The following is a 27,037-nucleotide window of genomic DNA, read 5'->3' as shown; positions in this document are numbered from 1 at the left end:
AAATATAGATCAATGGAACAGAATAGGAAGCCCCGAGATAAACCCACGTGCATATGGTTACCTTATTTTTGATAAAGGAGACAAGAATATACAATGGAGAAAAGGCAGCTTCTTCAATAAGTGGTGATGGGAAAACTGGACATCTACAGGTAAAAGAATGAAATTAGAACACTCCCTAACACCATATACAAAAATAAACACAGAATGGATTAAAGATCTAAATGTAAGTTCAGACACTATAAAACTCTTAGAGGAAAACATAGGAAGAACCCTCTTTGACATAAATCACAGCAAGATCCTTTTTGACCCTCCCCTAGAGAAATGAAAATAAAAATAAAAATAAACAAATGGAACCTAATGAAACATAAAAGTTTTTGCACTGCAAAGGAAACCATAAACAAGATGAAAAGACAACCCTCGGAATGGGAGAAAATATTTGCAAACGAAGCAACTGACAAAGGATTAATCTCCGATATATACAAACAGCCCATGCAATGCAGCTCAATATCAAAAAAACAAACAACATAATCCAAAAATGGGCAGAAAATCTAAATAGACATTTGTCCAAAGAAGATATACAGATTGCCAACAAACACATGAAAGGATGCTCAACATCACTACTCATTAGAGAAATACAAGTCAAAACTACAATGAGGTATCTCCTCACACCAGTCAGAATGGCTATCATCAAAAAATCTATAAACAATAAATGCTGGAAAGCGTGTGGAGAAAAGGGAACCCTCTTGCACTGTTGGTGGGAATGTAAATTGATACAGCCACTATGGAGAACAGTATGGAGGTTCCTTAAAAAACTACAAATAGAACTACCATACGACCCAGCTATCCCACTACTGGGCATATACCCTGAGAAAACCATAATTCAAAAACCGTCATGTCACAATGTTCATTGCAGCTCTATTTACAATAGTGAGGACATGGAAGCAACCTAAGTGTCCATCAACAAATGAATGGATAAAGTAGATGTAGTACATATACACAATGGAATACTACTCAGCCATAAAAAGAAATGAAATTGAGTTATTTGTAGTGAGGTGGATGGACTTAGAGTCTGCCATACAGATTGAAGTAAGTCAGAAAGGGAAAAACAAATACCGTATGCCTACACATAGATATGGATTCTAAAAAAAAAAAAAATGGTTCTGATGAACCCAGGGGCAGGACAGGAATAAAGGCTCAGGCATAGATAATGGGCTTCAGGACATGGGGAAGGGGAAGGGTAAGCTGGGATGAAGTCAGAGAGTGGCATTGACATATATACAGTACCCAGTGTAAAATAGATAGCTAGTGGGAAGCAGCTATGTAACACAAGGAGATCAGCTCGGTGCTTTGTGACCACCTAGAGGGGTGGGATTAGGAAGGGTGGGAGGGAGATGCAAGAGGACGGGTATATGGAGATATATGTATACATATAGCTGAATCACTTTGTTATATAACAGAAACTAACACACCATTGTAAAGCAATTATACTCCAATAAAGATGTTAAAAAAAAAAAAAAGACTAAAGTCCTGTAAACTCACAGTATAATCAATGATTTTTCCTATTTTGCCAAGAAAAAAAATTAGTAAATTATGCCTGTTTGCTACTATATGTTATAAACCACAAGAAGACAGCTACTACTGTTCTTTTCATTTTATAGATGAAGGCACTAGGGCACAGTCTGGTTAAATAATTTCCCCAAGTGGTAAGTGGGAGAGCCAGAATTTGAGCCTCTTCACCCCCTTCTCTTAATTTTAATTTATTGTTTCAATTTTTACTGCTGAGATTTTCAGATCTCACCTCTTTTTGCCTAATTGTTGAACCAATAGAAAATAAGTGTAAACCCCTGTAATGCTGTGACCCATGACAATGTGAATTTGGACATGTCGTGATTGTTGTTTGGATCTCTCCCTTGCCCAAAACTTGCTTTCAAACTGAGATAATCTAACGTTTGCGCTCCTCTTCAGAATGCTGTTAGATGTGTCTATTATCACTAATTCAAAGATGAAGAGGCTCTCAAGTAACTTGGCCAAGGTCACATTCCCAATAAGAAGTGAAACAGGATTTGGGGTTTTGAACATAGACATGACGGAATTCAAAGCCCATGTTCTTTCCAACTTGTATACTATTTCTTTTGGTTCTTTGTATATAATGGATTGCTGCTACTGTAAAACAAGTTATTAATACTTTGGAAGGGAATGTGCCATATATTTTATAATTTACTTCTCATCCAGATGAAATTATTAACAAATCCTAACTATAACTTCCAGTCATAATAACTTTTTACTTCTTTTCTACTCAGCTCAGCACACACTGTTTAAAATCAAGTGGTCCATAAGTAATTGGAGAATTGGGAAATTATTTGGAATAAATATTATTTATCTTCATCAAAAAAAATCAGTTACATTCATTTGTTGCTTTTTATTTAGCCCCTTGATAAATGTTGTGAACATTTTAATTTGTAGTTACATGAAGACATTTCTCTATAGCAACATGACATCATGGGAAAATTTTGGTCTGAGAAACTATGTTTGAGACAATCTTGGGCAAGTCCCTTTAAGACAATCAGAAACTAATTTTCCAACCTGTCAATTAGGGATAAGTAAAACTCCTTCCTCACAGGTATTGTAAGAATTAACTGGAGAGATGTGAAAGTCATATGTAAACTCTAATGGGTTATAAGACTGTTAGACTTCACTCTGTAGAATAATTTCAGAAATTCTTTCCTTTAAATGCTTCCCAAACACTTGGGGCTCAGGCAAGCCTTCTTATCCCTTGCTCAGTGGAGCAGTGATGGTAATTAGAATCCTCACTCAGCTGTCTTGGCCTGCCTTGAGGCTAAAGTAGCTTCAGTATTTTGATTTCTCCCAAGGGCACTCAAAGAGCATATACTTTACGGTCCTTAGAAAGGAATATATTACCTTATTGTCCAGACTGTCATGGGCAGAATTTTCTCCTGCGGTGACAATTCAACTCCCCCAGTTTCAACGCCCAAGGGAGTCTAGACAACTTAGATTTGTTAACAAACCTTTTGCTATTGTTGAGAATATTAAAAAGATACTCATTTTTGTTACAGTCTTTATTTGGATTTTTTCAATATTTGTTTATTGGACTTCTGTGGGGATGGTGACCAGAGTGGTGTACAAGGAAAAGCACTGGAATAGAATTCATAAAGATGGGGAACTCAAGCCTGGTTCTTTCTCTTTCCATCTGTGTAATTTTGAGCAAATATCTTTATCTCTCTGAGCCTTATACATCTTTTCAAGTAAATTATTTTCTGTTTCCAATAAGGAGCTGTGATGTGGGGAACAGATATAATTAAATGGGAAGATTACTACCCAGTGAGTCAAGATATTAAATTTCTGTTTGTTATATTTGGGGTTTGGGGCAAGAAATTTGTCCTTTCTGAATATGTTTTCTTCTCTGTTTAAGGAAGGGATACTCCCAATCATTTTTGAATACTTCTCAGCTCCATTCTATTTTAACCCTAATGTGAGCATCTGTGGTAGGCAGAATAATCGTGTCCCAAAGATATTAAGGTCTTAATCCCTGTAGTCTATGAATCTGTACCTTATATAGCAAAAGTAACTTTACAGATATGATTAAAGATTTTGAGATAGGGATATTTGGGATTATCTAGATGGATCAAATCTAATCCCATGAGTCCTTAAAATCAGAGCCCCTTTCCCAGCTGAGTCAGGGTAAGAAGAAGAAGTTGTAATTACAGAAGAAAAGCACAGGCAAGGAAATATATCCTCATCTAGAAAATCCTATAGAAAGGAAGATAACTCTGCTGATACCTTGATTTTAGCCCAGTGAGACCTGGGTTATATTTCTAATCTATACAACTAGTAAGATAAAAATTTTTTGTTGTTTTATGCTACCAAATTTTCAGTAATTTGATAAGACAGCTATAGAAAATTAGTACAGCATACAGATCACTTATTTTATTAGCATTTATTTGTCTCCAGTATGTACTGGTTACTGTAGAAGACACAATGAAGGGTCAGACACGGGTTTTCTCCCCAGGGATCTTGTAGTTAAGCAGAAGAGTGCATCTTATGCATACCTGTGATTTAAGGGGGAAAACTCCAAGATAGCAAATGAAAGCTAGCTGGAAATACAGAGAAAGGGGGAAGTAAACCCTATCTGGGGAGGGTAGGAGAAAAGGTGATCAGGAAAACTTTCACTGAAATCATACTCTTAGAACTCAACTTTTAAGAATGTATAGAATTTGAACATGCAAAGATGGGCCTACATTTTAAGCCACAGGAATAGCACATGCAAAGGTTCTGAGGCCAAAAATCATGGCCTGGGTATAAGAAATGGTGAAATAAGTATCATTTGGCTTTGTTTGAGCATAAGAAATTGAATGTTAAGCAGCCATTTTACATTATAATGACTGTGAGGCAGAATGAGAAATGTTTCCTATTATGCAATGTAAAAAAGCCAAATGTAAATTAGGTCTGCACATGAGCAAAGGCTGGAAGGAAATACCAACCACAACAAAATTTATAAATAGGAGATATTAGGGTGGAAGCATTCCAGTTAATTCTTTTTCCTTTTTTGATTATTATTATGTGTGCAATATTTGGAAATGCATGGAAGTAGTTTGTGGATGGTTATGTTTTGCAAATATGAGGGTTTGCAATGCATATACATAGCTTAAAATACAAGTAACTTGCATATTAAACTCGATGGTCATTGTGCATACTCTTTAACTTCTAGGAACCCTGCAAAACAAAGAGAGTCACAAATTCTCTTTTTATTTCTCATAATTATTAGCATTTGACAGGAGGCATAAAGTATATGTGCAGGGTGTCCCTGCCCACAGCAAAAGACTCATCGAATAGGTACCCATCGGATAGGAAGGGCTGATTTTTCAGCACAACACTGTGATGACAAAGCTTGGCTATCTGTAGATAAAGTAAAATATGGGGTATTATTTAAATTAAAGTGATGAAATGCAAGGATTAAATAACATTTCATAGAAGCCAACTTGTGCTCAAGGGACTCACTCATTAGCCAGTCTTGTGACAGAAAGTAAAATATATCCATCTATATGAAAAGCAATTCATTGCCCACCTCCCTGTCTTGCTAACCTTAGCATTCTCTCAAGGTAGCTGGAAGCAGAATTAGTTGCAATAGTACTTATAGGTCTATCCACGTCTATCTTATTGCCAAGATGAACTAGATCTGTTTGCCACAAAAAAGGAGATGTTGCCAGTTGGCATGACTTATTATAAAGCTGCATACTCATTTGATGCTTTTACTAAATTACTTTTTCCAATCATCAAAATATATATCTGTGTATTTCTGTCTTCTACAATGCATAAGACTTCACAGATGCTGCAGTCAAACATCAAGCAGAATGACTTACTTGACTAAATCACTAAATCCTATGTCAAAATTAGAAGGGCACTTAGGAATCATTTATCAAACTACCTTACTTTACAAAGTGGGAAACCGAGGACCAGAAAGGGCAATACTTTCTTGAAATTTCATAGTAAAAGTTAGTGGTAATGTAAGAATGGAAATAAGTCTTCCTATTCCTCATTTAGTACTATTTCTAAACAACATACCACATTCTTTTTTTTTTTTTTTAACATACCACATTCTTGTGAGAAACACAGATTGGGTTCAAGGAAAACAATTATAGGCGTGTCTAGAATGTTTAAATGGGAAACTAAGTTTGATTTTGGGGAGAAAAATGAAACCAGATTTACCTCTCTTTGAGATGGGTAGTAGTTAGCATGTTACTAGATGGTATAAAGAGGGAGCACAACTGGAGAGTGATGTTAGGCTAATATTGCTCTGACCACGTGTGGTATCTTTATTTTTTCTTTTTGTGCCTAGAACAAAGCATGGCACATGAAGATTACTCATGAATGTTTACTGAAACGATGCTCCTCTAAAATAGCAATAGATGGAACCAATCAACAGTTAATACTGGGGGTTTCCCTGGGGAGTTTCCCCGGTGGCGCAGTGGTTGAGAATCTGCCTGCCAATGCAGGGGACACGGGTTCGAGCCCTGGTCTGGGAAGATCCCACATGCCGCGGAGCAACTGGGCCCGTGAGCCACAACTACTGAGCCTGCGCATCTGGAGCCTGTGCTCCGCAACAAGAGAGGCCACGATAGTGAGAAGCCCGCGCACCGCGATGAAGAGTGGCCCCCGCTTGCCACAGCTAGAGGAAGCCCTCGCACAGAAACGAAGACCCAACACAGCCAAAAATAAATAAATAAATAATAATTAAAACTTTTTAAAAAACCCAAAAAACAGTTAATACTGAAATATCTATTGACTTCCTAACTACATTGAGCCCAGTCAAAGGCTCTGGAGAGCTACTACAGCATGACAGGTTTTTATCCTTCAGGAAATAGAAATCTAGTTGGAAGGAGAAGAATAGAATTTAGAAAGCAGCAACAAATACTGCTGAAAGGAACCCACTTAATTGCAAGCTTATTTGGCATAGTCACTAAGAAAAGGATTCAGAGACAGGAATGACAGTAATGAGTGAAGAACTAGCAATAACTTCAATGAAGACATGAAAGTTGAACTCAGCCTCAAAGGACAGGGAGACTCAGTGTAAGAGCTGACTAGGGAAGATAATGAATCTCCTGGGTTTTTTAATACCATTTTTTTCTGGGTTTCTTTTTACATCATTGCCTGTTCTTTCATTTCCTTCATGAGCACATTATTCTGGCTCCTTAAATGCTGGTTTTAACAGGATCTCATTGCTAGAAGTCCAGCAGATTTCTTTATGTCTTTAATTCGAGTTAGGAAACATAACAGAAAGTGCTCTAACTTATCCATGGACTTTGGCTTCTTATTTATTTATTTATTTTTACTTTAAACATGCTTCTGCAAAATTTCCACCATTATTTAAGATTTAACGATTACCTAAAAGGTGATTTCCAAATCTACTTCTTGACTGCATACTTTATTTCTACACTATAGACCTATGGTTCTCAACTGGGAGCAGATGTGTCCTCCAGGGGACAATGGGCAATGTCTAAAGACATTTTTGATGGGCAGGGGAGGAGTTTGCTATTGCCATCTAGTGGGTTTAGGCTAGGGGGTGCTGCCAAGCATCCTTCAAGGCACAGGTTACTTACTCCCCTTCCCCTGAACTCCCAACAAAGAATGATCCAGGGGCTTCCCTGGTGGCGCAGTGGTTAAGAATCCGCCTGCCAATGCAGGGCACACGGGTTCGAGCCCTGGTCCGGGAGGATCCCACATGCCGCGGAGCAACTAAGCCCGTGCACCACAGCTACTGAGCCTGTGCTCTAGAGCCCGTGAGCCACAACTACTGAGCCCGCGTGCCACAACTACTGAAGCCCGCGCGCCTAGAGCCCATGCATGCTCCACAGCAAGAAAAGCCACCGCAATGAGAAGCCCACCCACCGCAACAAAGAGCAGCCCCTGCTCGCCTGCAATTAGAGAAAGCCCGCGCACAGCAACGAAGACCCAGTGCAGCCAAAAATAAATAAATTAAATAAATAAATTAAAAAAAAAAAAAAAGAATGATCCAGTCCAAGCAGTCAATTGTGCTGAGATTGAAAAACCTCGCTATAGAACCATATGTCAAACTGCCAATTGGCCTTCTTCATTTGAGGGTCTCATAAATGCCTCAAATTCTACTTAATAAAAATGGAATACATCACTTTTCCATTTCCCAAACTTCAAAGAATGTCTGACAGTTCAGTTAGTTAAGCCTTGGTAATATTTATTTATTAACTATTACAGTTTCTATAATGAAGTTAGGTCCTCGAAGTGAGAATTGCATCAGCATTTTTTCACCAAGTCACAGCAACAAATTGGGGAGGAAGGATTCAAAGCAGCTGGCCTGTGAGCCTTTTACTTCCTTGATCACATTCCTCTGCCCTTGGGAATCTATTCCCTATGCCGTATTTTGTTCTTTCCTTGGCTGCTCAGTGCTTCCCAGGAGCCACTCATGCTCTTCTCCAGGTTATGCCCACTGTCTTTTTGGCTAAGTTAACTAATCACCATATCTTGATAAGATCACCATAAAAGTAATCCTGCTTTTGTAAAATAGATATATCTATTTCTAATCTGGTAAGAAATTAATACAAGAGAAGCACAACTAAAATTGAAATCCTCAGTTCTCTGTACTATGGATTGACATTCTCTATCAAATGTGGTTATAAAATTTCACATATGTCCAATTGTAACTCTTTAAAACTACAGAATTCTATTTCTAAGCTTTTCCTGCATGAGTAGGATACACCATTACTTAGAAATGCTAAGTATGGCCTTAAAAAATCAACATTTCTAGTCTTTAGTATCAAGCTTATTTTTTGTGAAACCACTAACTACTATCTAATCGCAACTTGAGGACTAGGGCCAGGGGTGTGTTGTTTAACCAACTCCCTGAAAAGAAAGAAAGAAAAAAAAAAGCCACATGGTGTAAATCCACCCATCATTGTCAATTTCAAGTTGCCGCTTGTTAACCTCTGGCTCACAAAATTCCTGAATATTCTTGCCTAGTTCTGTGTATTTTTCTATGGGTAAAGCAACACTGAAGTAGGACTCTCATGATGTGAGATTTTGTTTTGGCCCTGGCATAAATTTCCCCTGTGACTTTAGGTTCGTTACTTTATGTCTCTCATGTTTCAGGCTTCTCAACTGCAAAATATGATGGTTTAATTGACGATCTCCAAGATCTATTATGGCTGTAACAGTCAAAGTTGCAAAGCATTCCCCTCATTAATCACAATGACTCTCAATGTACAAACATCAAATATTGGTACTATCAGGAAAGTGTAATAAAAATTTAAGATTAAGTTGCTATAAATGAGTTTTCTTTTTCTATTGGTTTTGTCTATGATAGATTATTTTGAGCAATTTGTTATTTTCTGGCAATACAGCTCCAAGCTCATCTTGTATAATTCAGTCCACAGCCCTAGAATCAACCATTTCTTGAAGGAGCCCTGGTATCCTTTATTGGAAATTGGTATTTTAAAATACTGTTTTAAATCATTTAAATTTACCATTTAAATAATATTTAAAACAATTTAATCTATTTAAAACTTGGTATTTTTTTTTAATTTTTTTAATTTATTTATGGCTGTGTTGGGTCTTCGTTTCTGTGCGAGGGCTTTTTCTAGTTGCGGCAAGTGGGGGCCACTCTTCATCACGGTGCGCGGGCCTCTTATTATCGCGGCCTCTCTTGTTGCGGAGCACAGGCTCCAGACGCGCAGGCTCAGTAATCGTGGCTCACGGGCCTAGTTGCTCCGCGGCATGTGGGATCTTCCCAGACCAGGGATCGAACCCGTGTCCCCTGCATTGGCAGGCAGATTCTCAACCACTGCGCCACCAGGGAAACCCCTAAAACTTGGTATTTAAAACCAAGATTTGGGTGCTAGTTGTGTTCACTGTTACTACCCATATCACCAGACAGAGCAAGGAAAAATATATATGTGTATACTAACTGTGTGTATTCACTTACTGATATATATTACTCTATGTAATCATCTCTGTCAATATCAAGCTAAATATGAGCTCACACTCTTGTCTCCAACTCTAATCCATTATCACATGGATCATTCTAGCCTCCTAATCTTAGTTATCTATAATTTCCCACTATGACAGAGAGATACTTGGCTCCCACCATCTGTCATCCATTTATTTTATGTTTAAATTACAGTATATATGCATAGTGGTTTCAAAATTCCTAAACCAATCCATGCGGGAAATGACTTTTGAAGTAGAGTACAGTACGATGTACATACATTTCCTTTTGACTTCAGTCTTAAAGATTCTACTCATTTACAAAGTTACTTAGATAAGCACGTTTCCCCCCATCCCTTTCAGTGAAGTTATTCATACATTGTGGTACAGTTGGATTTTAGTCACAGTCTGCGCTCTATCCTGGTATTCCCCAATCTCATTAATGAGTTTTCTTTGAAGGTCTACTCTTTGTATTAAATTTCTGTGAGTTTTGACAAATGCACAATGCTATGTAACCACCATTACAGTATCATACAGAATATTTTTATCACCACCTTAAAAAAGAATTCCTTCTGCTTCACCTCTTCAATCTTCTTTATCTCACCACTCTCCAAACCCCTGTCGAGCACTGATCTTTTTACCATCTCCATAATTTTGTTTCTTCCAGAATGTCGTATAATTAGAATCATACAGAATGTAGGTTTTGATAGGTCATTTCTTTTTATCACTGAATAATATTCCATTGTATGAATGTACCACAGCTTGGTTACCGGTTCACCTTTTGAAAGATATCTTGGTGATTATAAATAAAGCTACTATAAACATTTGCGTGCAGATCCTTGTGTTGTTATAAGTTTTCAAATCAGTTGGGTTAATGCTTAAGTGTGAAATTGCTGAATAATATGTCAAGACTATATTTAGCTTTGTAAGAAACTGCCAAATTGTCTTACAAAGTGGCTGTACCATTTTCCATTCCTATTAGCAATAAATAAGAGTTTCTGTTGCGTTGCATCTGTGCCGGCCATTGGAATTGTCATTTTTTTTTTTTTTAAAGTATTAGCAATTTTAATAGGATTGCAGTGGTTTCTCTGTTGTTTTAATTTGCATTTTCCTGAGGACGGTTATTTGTGCAGCCCTTCATATGCTTATTTGCCATGTGTATATCTTCTTTGGTGAGGCATCTGCTCAAACTTTTGCCCATTAAAAATTTTTTTTGTTATCTTATTGTTGAGTTTTAAGAGTTCTTTGTGCATTTTGGTTAATAGCCCTTTATCAGAGCTGTCTTTTACAAATATTTTCCTCACTCTTTGGTGTGTCTTCTCATTTCCTTGACATTGTCTTTCACAGAGCAGAAGTTTTAACTTTAATGAGGTCCAGCTTATCGATTGTTTCTTTCATGGATTGTGCCTTTGGTGTTATATTTTAAAAGTCATTGCCAAACCCAAGGTCATCTAAGTTTTCTCCTATGTTATTTTCTAGGAATTGTATCGTTTTTTGTTTTACATTTGTGTCTGTGATCCACTTTCAGTTAATTTTTGTGAAGGGTGTAAGGTCTGTGTCTAGATTTACTTTTGGTTGTGGATGTCCAATTGTTTCAACACCATTTGTTGTTCCTTTGTCAAAGATCAGTTGACTATATTTATGTGGGTGTGTTTCTGAGCTTTCTATTCTATTCCATTGATCTATTTGTCTATTCTTTTACCAATACTGTTCTTATTACTGCAGCTTTATAGTAAGTCTTAAAGTGTCGATTCTACAGCTTTGTTCTTCTTCAATATTGTGTTGACTATTCTGGGTCTTTACCTCTTCATATAACCTTTAGAATCAGTTTGTCAATATCCTTAAAATGATTTACTGGGACTTTGACTGGTATTGCATTAGCTCACAGATTAGTATGAGAATTTATTTTAAACTGGATAGGAGTTGAGCTGTGTTTAGTGTTTGTTTTTGGTACCAATGGCTTCAAATGCCACTTGTGTCTTTGTATTTGTCTCCCCTCCTCACTTTGTGGTTTCCCCATGTAATATACTTCTCCTCAGAGGGAGTCTATTCATAGGCCTTTCTGCTCTAACCCGTGGTTATTATACTAGAGTCTTGTTGGTGTAGTGGTAAGGTATGGGGATGGGGAAGGGAAGTGTTCTATAAAAATCCAATTTAGTTTTTCAGTAAGCCTGTGTACCTGGCTGAGACCTAAAGTGATTTTTTTCAGTCACATAGTTTTTTTCCTCCCCTGACCCCATTCCCTTTCCTGGTTGTAGTTTCCGATTATTTCCTTGAAGCGCTGTCCCTATTGACTATGAATTTTTTTTCGCTTAGGTTAGACAAGATTTCTGGAGGGGACTGGAGTGAAGATGAATTCCATTTCCCCAGCTTGGATATGGTGTCAGAATTGTTTTCAGGCAATATGAATTTTTCCCTGGAGTATAGGTCTTTGCTATGGAGAAAACTCTGGGTGTAGTTCACAATGGTGCTTCTTTGCCTCTCCCTGCCAGAGCCCATGATGAGATTTTTCTGGGATCCTCACAGTGAGAACCTGCTAGGGTTTCTGGAGGGAAAGCCCATAAAAATGTGGAGCCCCCATGAGACTGCAGTCCCCAAGATTTCTTCACTCTTATACTAGTCCATAGTCAGCCTCCAGTAATGCATCAAAATAATCATTTAAATGTTCCTACCAGCTTAGGGGCCGGTGGTTTTGGCTCCAATTAAGTAGATCTTGGTTGCTGTATCTCTCTGGATTTGCCTATTTCTCCGGATTTTGGGTGTAGCAGTTTTCCCTATGATCTCAGTTATCTGGTAAATTCAAGAAAAGTCATTGATTTCAGTTTGTCCAGTTTTTTTGTTGTTGTTGACAACTTCTAAGCACTTTATATGTGAGAATTGATTCCAGAAGTTCTCCGTCATATATATATTTGTTTGAACTTTTGAGCATGGACTAATAGAGTGACTGTTTGGCAGTGGGCATGGGCTTTGGGTTATACTGATGATTCAGGTTACTGATCCATTCATGCTTAATTTTTTCTCAGAGGGAAAACTGTATCTCAGTTTCCCCAAGTGAAAATGAGTTTCAGTACATGATCTTGAAGGGCCCTATGACTTAAATGTTAAATCTTAAGGTTCAAAATTCTCCTTTTAGAATTCAAGGCCATATGACAATCCACCATTTCTCTATAGTGTCTGGTTGCGTGCAGAACTTTCAGGTCTACCTAGGCCCTGTTCTGGTCCCTCACTAGATGGCCTGAAACAACCTCCAGCCCCTGCTCCAAGCTACAACTTTCTAATGTGTTGGAGTCAAACTCTGCATTATGTTCTGTCGGAGCTGGAGAAAACCTGAACATTCTTCCAGCCCACATTCCTTTGGGAGACTTAAGGGTCCTCTCCTTTAGGGACACCAGTTGGAAAGTCAGTTGCTTTTTTCAATTTGTACCTGTTGTAAATGTTTTATGGCTTTACTATTACCACTATTACAAGCTATTATTTCTTGAGCTCTTGCTCTGTGTATAGCAGCATTATATGCCGGAAGCACATTACCTCCTATATTCTGCATATCAACTCTCTAAGCTAGATAAATGTTTTTCCATTTTATTCATGTGCCAGTTGTCCTTTCGAGAGGATAAGTGGCTAACCTTTTCACTGTTTGGATGTGGATGATCTGGATTTGAATTCAGATCTGTGTCGCTACAAGGCTTGGGCTTGTAGTGTGTGCGTGTTCAACTGTTTGCCATCTTCAGCCATCTTCATCTTTTCATGTGATTTGCATTCACATTTCATAACTCTAAGGGTTTGTTGGGTGGACATGTCATCTTTTGTAACTAAAGAGATAGAATGTTCTTCTTCTGCCAGATATTGCTTGCCAGCACTGAACTAAAATGTCAGAGATATGAGTGATGGCCCAGATGTTCTAAGTAGCTGTGTGACCTGAAGCAAGTCACATTTTTTGTATTATACCACTTTCCAGATACTGTTCTAAGGACTTTGTGTATATTAGCTCATTTCCCTTCATCTCAACAAGTCTGTATGGCACATATTGTTAGTAATACAATTTTACAGTTGAGGAAACTGAGGTACAGAAAGGTTAAATAACTTGCCCAAGGCACACAGCTTGTTAGTGGTGTTGGGGGGATGTGAGCCTAGGTAGGATGGCTCCAGAGTACAAATTTCTAATCACTATACAATACTGCCTTTTTTATGCAGCAATTAATTACTCGACAAACCTTTATTAAAAGCCTACTGCATTGATGTTGTGTCAGGTGCTGGAAACACAGTAAAAAAATACTTCTAGCTCTGCCCCACTGGAGCTCATGGTCTTCCCCACCTGTGCTGCCAGAAATGCATGCGGTACCACCACTAGCATCAGAAGCAGCACGTGGGAACTTTCCAGAAATGCACAACCCTACCTCCACCCACCCCAAACTACTGCATGCACATTAAAATTTGAAAAGCTCAGATTTAGAACACTAAGACAGTAGAGGGTAGACTGTGGTCCTTTGTTGCTTCCTCTGGCCTTTGGTGTCTTCACCTGTAAAAGGAAGAGGTTATCCCTCCACCTTAATATTCCTTAATGGTATCCTCTAGGTCACACTGCAGACCGCTGCAGAGTGGCAGTGACCTGGGCGATGGATGCCAGCAGAGCACTGCCCCGTGTGTGGGCTCCCGGTGCGTGATGGAGTGCGTGCCTTCTGCAATGGGGAGCAAACATTGATCCTGGGTTTCCATCTTTCTCGTTGTTTCTGTAGGCGGTCGAGGAGATTAGATTGTGCCCCGCAAGCTAGATATCGCCTCCAGACAATTTATGTGGCTTTTATATTCATTTAGAGAGCAGGAGGCCTAACCCAGCTCCTGCTGGATGAGGCAGTGACAGGAGAATTTAAAAGGACTGTTTCATTAATTTTGGAGGGAATTTATTGCTGACAAAAGACCGCATTATTAATGGCGGGTAGACAGCGCTCGCCTCGCCGCCTCTCCGGAGATGCGCGGGAGAGCCGCCCCCGCTCCTGCCTGCAGACTCCTGGGTCGACAAGGGAAGCCCTTCCCGCGGGAGGAGGGAGTAGTTCTGGCGCCCCGGCCGGCCAGCGGGGCGCAGGGCTTAAGTGGCAGAGCCTCCAGCTGGTTGCACCGCTGCAGTCTCCGAACAGGAAGGACAGTTAGAGGTCGTCCAGCTCCATCCGCGCCCTACACCTATGGGGTCCCGGACACCCAGAGAGGTCAAGCGATTTAGCCACATATCAAGTCAGAAATCAGGTGGAAATCAGGTCCAGCTGCATAGCTTCATCTTTTTGCATCATTTTGTGAAATTAAAACTGCTTCCTAAATGACAGTGGCAGGATGTGTGTGGGCAGCTTCCTATGTGTTCTTTGCACAGCACTGAACTTTCTCAAAGAATGATAATAACATTATACTTTTACAGACTTCATGTAAAATGGGATTTATCTCTCACACATCTCTTTGAAATGTGAGGAATGGAAAGGGCCTTTCGGGCATTTTAACAAGTTTTAGCCACTTGTGATGGGCCATGCTCGGAGATAGATTCTTTGCACGTCATCATCTTTGATGACAACACCAATTTTGTGAGGTGAGAGTTATAATCTTCATTTATAGAGGCTCGACACAGTTATGGAGCTTGTTCAAGTTCTCAGAGATGGTAAGTAGCAGAGATAGGAGTCTTCATCCAGCTGTATTTTTTTTTTTTTTAATCCATCTCATGAACCTTGTAAAGTTCAGTTCCGGGATGAAAGAATAAGCTTCTGTAAAAGGTTCCTAGTTAGGTTCTTGAAAGGGAAAGAATGGATCTTTCTGTTAGGAATAGAGTGAGAGTGGTGACTTCGATGAAACCAAGAGAAGAGACTAATGTTTGTGAACCAGATGGGCTTTGCAAACATACAAACAACCCTCAGTGATATCCTAACTCAGTCTGAGAATGAGGTGTATGGGGGATGGGAGGGAGAGACTTAGCTAATGGGCCCTTGACAGAGGCAACTGCTTTAGTTCTAATTTTCCTTTACCAGAATGGAAACTGTCAATGTGGACTAGAAAGGGGCTGACAGTAGCATTACGGTCTAATCTTTCCTTAGGTACAACTCACGTTCTAACTTTTAAGACTGTGCCAATTGGATCATTTAGAATGTGAGCAATTTGCCCACTCTGTGACCTTAAGATTCCTAAGACACTGCATCTGGAAGGAATCTTAGACCTCCCTAGACCACCAAATTCAAATCTCTGATTTGGAAGATGGGGACAGAGCCCAGAGAAGGAAGGAAATATTGTAAAAGCTAGTGGCAGAACCAAAGCTCAGATTCATGTTGCCCAATAACCACTATAGAGTTCTCTTTAGCACCCCAAATGGCTTCCTTTTCATTATTTATATGTGTGTTTACACACATTTATAATGTATTAACAGTGTGTGCATACATCATATGTGTGTATGTGTCCACACACTTATTTTCCCTTGCCCAATTATTCTACAAACTGAGGGGATTAATGATCTACCTTGAATGTGATGAAAACTCAGTTACTGCACATACTCTATAAATGCCTGACTATAGGAACTTCAATAGAAAAGTTAAAGTGATTGTAGTAAATAGAGCTGTGCTTACAGTACAGCTGTGCCTGTTCTTTCTGGTTAAGGATTTTACCCAGGCAGATTTTGAAGTTGGAGATAATTAGATTTGGGAGGTTGAAGGTCAGAGAACAGGAGTGGAGAGATATCAGTCCTCAGAAATTTTAAGTGTTTTAGGAAAAGCAGTCTGGTTAGAAGTGAACATTATAACAAGGAAATTAAGGGAAAAAAAGAATTGAACATTATTTTAAAACAATAACTAAATTGCCATAAGGTTATTTCGTGAGAAAACAACTGGATAATCTGCTATAGTAATGGGGGTGGGTAGCATGTCACTGGGAGTCAGAAGACGGGTTGTGTTTCTGTAATTGGCTTGCTCAAGGCACATGCCTCAGGAGGGCCTCTTGTACCTATCTGTAAAATGAGGAAGTTGGTATAGATAATTTTAAGGGCCAATGTCAGTAACTGACTAATTCTGTAGTAGTTATTTCAAGCTAAATTTTTTTCAATGTGTGTTTATTCATTTAGTCCTTATTTAGTAACTATTTATTGACCATCTATTAGTGGTGGGTGTTATGCTAGGTCAGGGGAACACTGTAGTGAAAAGGACATACAATTCCTCAGGAACTCAAAATCTTGTCTGGATATTCTTAATTGTTGAGCCTTTAAGTGTTCCCTTTGTTCTGGACATTAACAGAATGTCTTCTTATCCAAAGTCAGACATTAGATAATATTTTACTCTGAGGAATTCAAAAGATTGAGCAATATAAGGATAGAAGAACAGTAAATACAGGCCCAAGATATTACATGGAAAAATATGATAGAAGAGGAAAATAAACTGAGTAAATGGGGGTAAGGAGATCCAACAGATTCAAGTGGTAAAATGAGATGGTATAGAGTCAGTGAAGTGTTCCTCAGAAAGTGGCCCATAGATCAATTACCTTAGAATTACTGTGGGCTGGTTGAAATGCAGGTCATAGGGTTCCAGCTTCAGTTCCCTGGAATCAGCCCCTGGGAATAGGGATAGATATCTTGTTGTTAATTAACAAATACTCTAAATGTTTCTTATGTACACTAATGTCTGAAAAAACACTAGACTAAGTAATTGTACACATTGCAAATAATTAGAAAAATAAGTGACATTTTACAAAATTTAATGAGTAAAGCATTGGTGAGTCTTATTCCTAAAATTCAGGAAACCAACTTCATAGCAAGCAACATAACATCCATAAATTTTCTACTGTTAAATTGTAGAACAAGTATCAGTTGGAATACTGGAAAATAGACACACAGTTTATGCTGATCTGATTTATTCCCTGTGATGTGGAACTATTAGAAATGAATTCCCTGATCTCTATTTTTTCCATTCCTTTTAAAACTGAGTGTCCTTGTACTTATGGAGGAACAAGGGATGAGGTTAAAAGAAGGGAATACTGGAGGGAGGGAGGGGAAAAAAAAGAAGGGAATACTGAGAGACAGAAAAGGAAGATGACAAATGTTTCGCCTAAATATAAACTCATATTTGCTTCAGGACAACACGTAGAGTTTTAGCCCATGTGATTCCAATGATTGATATCAAAATGATTTAATTGTGCTTAGAGAAAAATATTGAAAATGAGTGGAAAATTTTTCCAAATTGAGTTGCCTGTAAACATGCATATATATTGTGAAAGAACAAATAGACAACTAAAAATAAACTAATTTTTAAAACAATTTCGTTTAAGGAGCTTGGCAAGGCTTGCTTTTTGCTTGCTATTTTGACAAGTCACTTCCTTATTTTTTCACAAGGTGGTGCTATAAATGTGACTTTCCTTTACTGACTGAGATAAAAGATGCCTTTGGTACAGTCTGGAGTAACTGCATGTTTTGCCCTCAAACCCTCTGTTTTATGATTACTTGCCAGTTAACAGTAAAGTGTTTGTCAGTGACTTTATGATCACTTGTTACTGGCAATGAAAGAATGTACAGGAAATGATCTGGAGAAAAATATAACATCTACTTTGCTCTCAAGGCAGGGAGGAAATCCTTACTCTAGTTGCCTGTGTATCCCAAAGTGACAAATCTCTAGTTAGAATTCCCCAAAACACAATAGTGTGGCAAAAACATGAGAAGAGAAAATTCTCACTGTGTTTAATTCATCAAGACTAAGGTCCGTTTCTTCTTTCTTTGTTTTTCTTTTTATAATTAGGAATTAGGCTAATATTACATTAGATTTATAAAAATCTAGATTAACGTGGTGCTTTGGGAATTTGTGTTTTGAAGACTAGTTAAATTGGGAATAATATACCGTTATTTATATTTTTTTGTTCATGAATGTGTATATATTTGATTGCTTAATTTAATTATCTGACATACATTTCAAGTAGTCCTCTCAGAAAATGTGTATTCTATTTTTTGAATTGTCCATGGGAAAAACATTTGCTATTATTTGCAATTTAAAATATAGTGAAATCTACAAAGAAGTCAGAATTCATGGGATTTATTGCATTAACATGCTTTCTTCTCCCACTCCCTAAATTGTTATTTTTGTTTCCATTTCTCTTTCTTTCTACTGAATCTTGGGAAATTTCATTAATATTGAGAATCTTTTCTTTTTGTTATGGTATAAAGAATGTAGAACTAACCATTTTCATTCCACTTTTGTGCTAAGATTCATATAGTCCTCATACATCTATACCCAAGTGGTTCTGTGTTTATTAGTACAGAACTTGACTTCAGAAACTGGAGTATAAATAAAACAATAAAAACAGAATGTTTAGAACTGGAAGAGGACTTAGAAATAATCTAGTTGATTACTGTTTATGATATAATAAATATATATATATGTGTGTATATATATATATATATATATATATATTTGGACTTTGTCCCTGGTTCTGGCACAGAGCTCCTAAAACCCCAGGAATTTCCTGAGTAATCAGAGTGTCTTGTTTTTCATAAGGAGCCACTTTGACTACATCTGAGTTTTTGCTAATGAGGTGACTCTTCCAGGGCTCCTAGGTAGCTTTAGAATGGGACTAGGTGCCAGAAGGAAAACAATCCCCCTGATTAGAGGGTTAGAACTTTTAGCCCCACCCCCTTCCCAACCTCCTGGAGGAGAGAGGGGCTGAAGATTGAGTTTAATCATCAATGGCCAATGATTTAATCAATCATGTCTGTGTAATGAAACTTTGATAAAAACTCTGAAACAAGGCTAAGGGGACTTCCAGGAGAACACACTGATGTGCTGGAAGGGTGGTGTACCTGGAAAGGGCTTGGAAACTCTGCATACTCCCACTCCTCCAATATCTTGCCCTGTGCATTTCTAACATTTGGCGCTTCCTGAGTTGTAATAAAACTGCAAGTATAGTACTTTCCTGAGTTTTGTGAGTCATTCTAGCAAATTTTTGACACTGATGGGTGCATTGTGGGAACCCCTCTGAATTTATAGTTAGCTGAGCTGAAGTGCAAGTAGCCTGGGGACCCCATTTGTGACTGGTATCTGAAGTGGAGGCGGTCTAGTGGGACTGCCTTAACTGCGGGGTCAGCACTAACGGAAGCAGCGCTGCTTCCGTTCTGATGCAGGCCAATGACAGCTTTCACCTGAGCTATCATCCTTTCATTCTTCTTTCTCCTCTTACTGTGGCTCTTCACTGTCCATTTTCCTCACAGAAGTTGGAACCATCCTTTAAAATGCAAATTAGACTGTGCCAGTCCTCTATTTAAAATCCTCAAAAGGCTTCCCAATACTGAACTTAGAATCAAATTCAACCCCCCTTCTAGGACCCACAATACCCTATAATATCTGACCTCTATTACTGAAACTTTCCATATTAGCATCTTCTACTCTATTCACTGTGTTCCAGCCACATTGGCGTTCTTTGCACATGTCAAGTATAACAAGCTTATTCCAACTAATTTCCATCTTAGGGCCTCTCTGCCAGAAATATTCTGGACCATTTACTTGGAATGCTCTGGGTTCATATTTTTTTTGCCCAATTGTGTTCACTCTCTCACTTGCTCTCTCATCTATTTATTTTTATTATTCAGGTCACAACTCAAATATCCCCTTTTCAGAGAATTCTTCCCCAATGACCTCAATTACAATACTCTCCAAACCTGCTATCACACCACTTTATTTTTGTAAGTCCTCTTGACATACTCTAAAGTTATCTGTTTTCTTCATCCCTCTCCTCCCTGCACCACACCCACCGGTTCCTGCTTCCTCTACTAAAATACAAGCTCCATGAGAACTGAAGACAATGCATCTTGTATGACAATGGTATCCCCAGGGTTTAAAGTATTGCCTGGCACATATTAAGCACTTGATATTTACTCTATAAATACATACATTTTCCTAGGAGTGTTGGGTGAAAGTTTCAATTAGGAGGTGACATTTTGAAGAATGAAGCTGCAGCCTGGGAGGCTTCCAAGAAGAGAAAGCTCTGTTTGTATTTTGAATCTAGAATTACATATACTTAGGGAATTATTTATCCAATCCCCAAATCTGGGACAGAGATCTCTTTTTCTGGTAAATATGCTACATAAATATAAAATACATTTTCCATTTAGGTTTCTCATTGCCTTTCTTTCTTCTGCTTGAGATGTAATAAACTAAACTGTCTATTCAAATAGGACATCAACTAAGTCTTTCAAGGAGTTTGCTGCTGATTTCACAAGTAAGACTGTTTTGCCGAGGAGTAGGGCTGGATGCTCTGCTCTACCTGACTTGCCTTCTCCCATCTTCCTGACTCCCCTTCTTCCTTTCATTTCTCTATTTTTTTCCTCCTTACCTACGCTCAGGCTGGCCAGCGACACCTAGAGGCTATCACTGCTGGCAGCTTTCTGGGAAGATGCCTTTGTTAGTGTTACTGAAGAAGCCCACACACTGCAATTGTACCTGCCAGGTCACCTAAGTTAAAGCTAAACAGAGGGTAGAAGCTATTATTCAGGCAATTCAAGTGAATTAAAGTGCTTTATTGCCAGTTTTGCTTCTTTCACTGCTTTGTTCTGGCTATGGGGGCAGTTTGAACTGAGCTTCTGAGAAAGCCCAAGGTACCTTTGTGCAACTACCAGCTGTTCTTCCATTTTCTCTCTTATGCCATCTGTGACTTGGTAAAAAAAGTGTCCCTAGGTGTATGGTGGGGTGCGAGTGAGGGTAGTGTGAATGTAGTTATTGTACCAAGCTGGACCGTATTTCTGACCTTGCATTAATGAACTCAGGCAGTTTTATTACTGTAGAAAAGCACTGTAGTGTTCACTCCTAAGCATTTTGGTATGAATACACTGGGGCATCTTTTCAAGATTTTACAGAGAGTGCTTTATGTTACTTTAATTTATTTCAGGCAACACTTACTGGGACTTTGGTACTTATTATTAAGACCCCAAGCTATGAGGGATGTAGAGATGAGTAATTGAATCTAGAAGGGAGATGCAGGGGTGTGTGTGTGTGTGTGTGTGTGTGTGTGTGTGTGTGTATTACATAAAATAATAACAGTGTTTGAAGTAACCTCCTATGAGGAATTTAAAGGAGGTTAAGATCTCAATATGGTGGTGTTTACAAAACAAAAATCAGCTTCAAGAGAGCAGATTCATTTGAGCTGGGTCTTGAATGATCAACTGAAGTTAAATAGGACAACCCTGGGTTAAGAAACTCATTTTAGCTTTAAGGTAATGGCCTAAAGATGAGAAACTGGTGCATGTTCAGAAAATTAAATAGGGCAATTTGGCTGGAATGTATGGAATCAGTTCAGGGTAATGTGAAATGAGATTGGAAAGATAGAAATGAGACTTATTATTGTGGAATTCTTTAAAATGACAAGGAAATTACTATCTTATAGGTAATGGGGAATCCAAGAGCTTTTGAGTCAGTAGTTGACAGGTTTGGAGGTAATTCTAAATAAATTTAGTAAACCGTGTAGGCTACCCTAGAAATGGAGCAGCCAGAACAAAGACAGGGAAACCATATGGGGTGTTTTACTTGCATGGTACTTTAGCGCTGGATTAGGCATGTGAAGGGGAGGGGGTCACGTGGACCCATCATCATTGGGAGACCATATATCCAGGTTGCTCAATTTATGGTATTTAGAGAGTGGAGGGGATGCTATCATCCGCAGAAATGGAGAAATCATGAGAAGGTGTTAATATGAGGGTAAAATGGTAGGTCCACAAAAAACAAAAAGACCCCTGGTCACTTGCTGGTGTCCCATCCTGTCTTGAGGCGCTCTCTGCTGAGTGAGTAATTTAGATGGACCTTGACCGGTTTTTAGGATATGTTCTCATGCCCCAAGGTGCAGAATTAGTTCATACTGTAACTCATACGGTAAATATAGTGAGAAAACTTCTTGGCTTGTGGTGTAGGTCATTGTCTGCTCTACCCTTTAGGCAGGCCTCAGTATTAATAAAGCTGGTATGGACAAAAAAGGTTGCCTGCCACATAAGTAAACAAAGAATGTCAACACCATCAGGCTATCAGCCACTGCAGCCACCCCCAACTGTGTACCCTGAGGGGATTCAGTACGGAGAAAAAACAGGATACTGACCCTAGATAGTTATTATCAGATAAGGTAATTATCAAAAGAATGATTTCAATGAGCCCAGACTTTTGTACCTTCCCATAGAAAAGCACGAAATTCATTACCTAGAGATGGCTGGTTAACAGTAATCTTCTGATGGTCCAACTACCCGGGTTTTGTTTGTTTGTTTGTTTGTATCAAAAACTCCTATACATCCCGGCTCCTCCCTCACCTCTTTGGAACAGTCCCTCAGAGCCATCTGAGGGGCTCTCTCCTGGGCTTAAGTCCTCAAAAAGTCTACCAAATGAAACACAATTCTCAACTTTTAGGTTGTGCTTTTTTTTTTTTTTTTTTTTCAATTGACACTGGGTATAGTAAAAAGACCATAGGCTTTAAAGACATGAACCTGAGTTTGAAGCTTGGATCTGCTACTCAGGTATGGTATGACCATGAGAAAATTAAAGGAAATATGTGTATGAGCCAAAGCTTTTAAGAGGAGTTCACTACATATGAAGTCTTTTCCCATTTACTTCACAACATATTTGGCAATCCTCAGTTGTAAGTACCATACACTTTCAGTAGAATATTTTATCTTAGCCAGGCTCATATGCATGTGGATTGGTTTTTTTTTCTGAATTCTGTCTCAAGAAGATATGTTCTTGAAATGCCAAGATGATCTTGCCATAAGATTATTTTCCTTAGAGCAGCCTTATAGCTGATAATTAGTTCCACCAAAAGGCAGCCATGTTAGAAAGCATTGCCTAATCCATGCACCTAAAATAAATCAAAGTTAATCAGGCTGATGGTTTTGTAGAACATTTACCAAAATGACAAAAGACTTCATCATAGTCCCTGTCAGAATTTGAGAAGAGTATGTGGGTTGGAAGGTCTGGAATGTGGTGCAAAGCTATCACTGAATTATAGTTTGCTCCTGCCATTTATGGACACCAGGTTTGTTACTTAAGGAAGAAACTGATGTGTGGAGTCAGCTGGGTAGATAGGTGCTTGTTTATATGAGTATTATCCAAGAACCTGGGGCTGATTTGTTAATAAAAGAATAGTTTTATGAGAGACCTGAGAGTTTTGTATAATACTTAGAGCTTTATCACATGAGTGCCACAATTTAAGACTAATAGTAAGATTTACATCTAACAAATTATGGCTTGACTGAATGAAGACTCATATTTTGTCAAAGTGGCTAAGCATAACCATTTCTGGTTTGGCTGTAAAAGAAAGTTTTATATTTAGTAGAAGAAGGACTAATAGACTTCTAAGGACCTTTTCATGAGTTGCTTGAAGAAATTGGGTGAGTCACAAGACTTTAATAACAGGAAAGGGCCAGTCCCCGTATCATCTTAATCTGTCTGTGCTTAAATTTACCTTTAAACTTCAACTTGAAAATTTGTTTAGGTATTAGGTTTTAACAACTTCAGGAGATAGTCAATGAAATTACCCACTGTTAGGTTAATAAACACCAATACATATATTTAAGTTAATCAATACACACTTACTTAACATTCTCCTGTCTCATTAAATATAAATTAACTGCGTAGTTGGGAAGCTAAACTGAAAACATTTTCCAGCATTTATACAAAGCATGAATACAAAATATGTTAATGGCAGTTGGAGGCAGAGCAACTTCAATACTGTGATGCTGAGCAAAAAGCATGTTGCTATGTTGGTGAGCAAAAACCAGAGTGAAAGACAATTAAACATCCCTAGTAAATGCACATTTTGTTATTCTGTGAAAAAAAATCAAAGCCATTGTCATGGCAACGATGGAATTTTTCCATCTATAATTACTACATGCAAATTTAGTAACTGATTTCATTTCACCTATTTCTGGGGCTATAGTTCAGTGTATTTCTGCCTGGTTAGTTCAAAGATTGTTAATGTAGGTTAAATTGAAGTTAATTGAAGATGCAATATAGAGAACTGAACTGTAGCTAAAAAACATGCTACAACTAAAAAAAATATGATGGCTAATGTTCAGAAAAGGAAAGAACAATCAACACATTTACTCCATTTATTTCTAAAGCTTGGAATTTAAGTGAGAGGTTTTGTGTTGGATATGGCAGTTAGTGACCATAAATAAGTGCGGTCTGTTGGAAACTTATTAGGGTTCTAATTCCACGCTAGGGACCCAGTGTGTGCCAAACAGTCAAGTATTGATTTCTCTAACACATACAAGGATTTTTTAAAAATAAACAATTTTGGAATGTTCTCCATTGCTTGATCTATAAGACTTAACTAGTGTATAGTCCCTGTGTTATCGCTACTATGATTCTCCTTTCTTCGCTCCTGGTCTTCCAGGATTCCCAGAGGAATAGGGGAAAATACTGATAGCAGGGGGTATTTCCTGCTTTCCTCATAGACATGCCCATAAATTTATAGAAATACATTTATTTCCTCAAAAATTTTGAGAATTCTTGATATAAAGAATTGAAGAATACAAAGGATTAGATTTACTATTGTCCTTCCAAGTTGAACATATTGTTTAGTAAGTTTTAAAAATGTGTGCTGGGGTAACAGTTAAGAAGCAGTGTAATTTTTATATTAAAGGAATATAATTTCATTTGGAGTTCTTATCATTTTAAGAATATTGTAGTGATGAATAGACCAGAGAGTCATCAAGAGTTAATAGAATCTCTGAGATTAAAATAGATCCCCCAATCTAGCTTAAGTGTTATAAATATTACAAGCATTCTGCATTTTAGATCAACTGGAGTTGTCAGGTTATAATGACCATACCAGTTTCAGTGATGAGATGACATGCCCTTGGTCTTATGGCATGAAAGGATTGTTGCTCATCTATTTTCTAAATTAAAGTTAAGATCTGAATATCAAAAGGAAAACCAAACAAACAATCATGATAGAATAGTAGTATAGTTCAGAGATTGGGCTTTTCTTCTGAGGGTACAGTCATGTCATTGCAATTTTATTTTCCTATATATAGAATTACTGTGGATGTAGATATTGACTTATGTGAATAATTTAAGGAGTAATAGATAAGAAATGGCTGTAATTTACAGCATTAAAATAATCTTTCTTCTTTTTTTCCCTCCTTCATTCCACTTTAGAAGTCATTTGAAAGTAGAAAGGAAGATGAACCAACACTAGCAAAGTGACTACTATGAAAGTTAAGATAGGCAACTTGGGGAAAAAAAAGTATTTTGTCATTAAGTTAGGAAATTGATTTTATCTGAAGTAGAAAATTTTTATAACAGGAAACTCAGTCAAGACTAATTTTTTATCATGAACCTCTCTGAAAGGAAGAGTGACTGCATACAGAACAAAAGCAGCTATGTAAGGGATATAACAGAAATCTCCAAATCACTTATGTAGAAGTGTGAACACCTGAGTTTTTGTTCCTGTTCTCTTCAAGTTGTGTTATGTGACCTTGAATAAAGTCCCTTTACATTTCTGATTCTGCCATGAAATGACTTGGTTGGAAAGGAAGATTTCAAGATTACTTAAATCTCTGGCATTCTATAGCATGGCCATAGAGTCTGGAAACACAGACTGTTTCTAAATTGTCTTTGTTTTTCTTCCTTTCATTTTATGGGAATTCATTTGTATTTTATTTTACAAAAGTATCAGTCTTTGATTCATGAGAAACTAAAAAATGGTGGCTTCACTATAGACCCACTGAGAAGCACTCTTCTAGATGATAACAATGAACCAAAGTCATTTTAAGTTCATGTAAATTGAAGCAGAAGTCATTTCCTCTTATTAAAGTCTTTTAGTCTTCCCAGAGCCTGGAATATCATATGGCACTTGCCATGTTTGACTTTTGTCATTTGGTCTTTGGTGTACTCACCTACCCTTCTTACTGGACTCCAAGTTCCTCAAGGGCGGGATTATCTCTGAATGTCCCTCTTTTCCTAGTATGTATTTAATAATGAAAGATAACTAATTTGGTGCAGGAACCTCTTCTTGTTGATTTATTAGATATCCCCCTTACCTAGAAAAGAGAGGAGTAATAAAGAGTGGGCATATATAGTGGTAGACTACTGGGCAAAGACAATGAGTCATTTAAATTCCCTCATGGAGGGAAGGCAGCACACTTTCATATCCACTTAACAGATGCTCAGTTGCTCTCCTTTGTACTTGACTTTGATGAGAGTTACATGGTGTCTAAATTTCAACTTCCAATGACTCATTTATTTAACTTCTAAGGTAGGGAGGAGGTATCACTCCCATCCCAGAAATGTTTTGAGGATCAGCTTTTATAGTGCAAGACTCTAAAATATTTTGCATGGAAATACTGTTGTTTTAAATATCTTAACTGCTATTGTTTATTCAGCAAGCCAATACTTTTCTCCCCATTTTATGGATAGAGGAGCAGAGATGGTGACTGGGAAGGAAATGGAATAGACAGTACTGCTGATAAAGAAGCTGAGAAGGCCCAGGGACATCAAGTAACTTGCCTGAGGTCACACACACAATTAGTAATAGAACTGACACTAAAAATGAGGTGTCCTCATCCCTGTTTTAATGTTCTTTGATCTATGCGACC

At 38.0% G+C, this 27,037-nt stretch overlaps 1 protein-coding gene across 1 annotated transcript in view; it reads left to right on the top strand.

Annotated features, from left to right (window-relative positions):
- CCDC50 (coiled-coil domain containing 50) overlaps nucleotides 1–26,275 on the top strand; it is a 146,482-nt gene extending 120,207 nt beyond the window's left edge. The window contains exon 12 of the mRNA XM_082393266.1: nucleotides 25,599–26,275. Coding sequence (XP_082249392.1) covers nucleotides 25,599–25,609 — 11 coding nt within the window. The 3' untranslated portion in view covers nucleotides 25,610–26,275. The remainder of the gene's footprint in view (nucleotides 1–25,598) is intronic.
- The last annotated feature ends 762 nt before the right edge of the window (nucleotides 26,276–27,037 follow it).

Source organism: Balaenoptera borealis (genome assembly GCF_965194805.1).
Source record: "Balaenoptera borealis genome assembly, chromosome: 5".
Classification (NCBI taxonomy): Eukaryota; Metazoa; Chordata; class Mammalia; order Artiodactyla; family Balaenopteridae; genus Balaenoptera; species Balaenoptera borealis.
The sequence above is the reverse complement of the archived record's forward strand: the minus strand, read 5'-3'. Positions and strand labels throughout refer to the sequence as shown.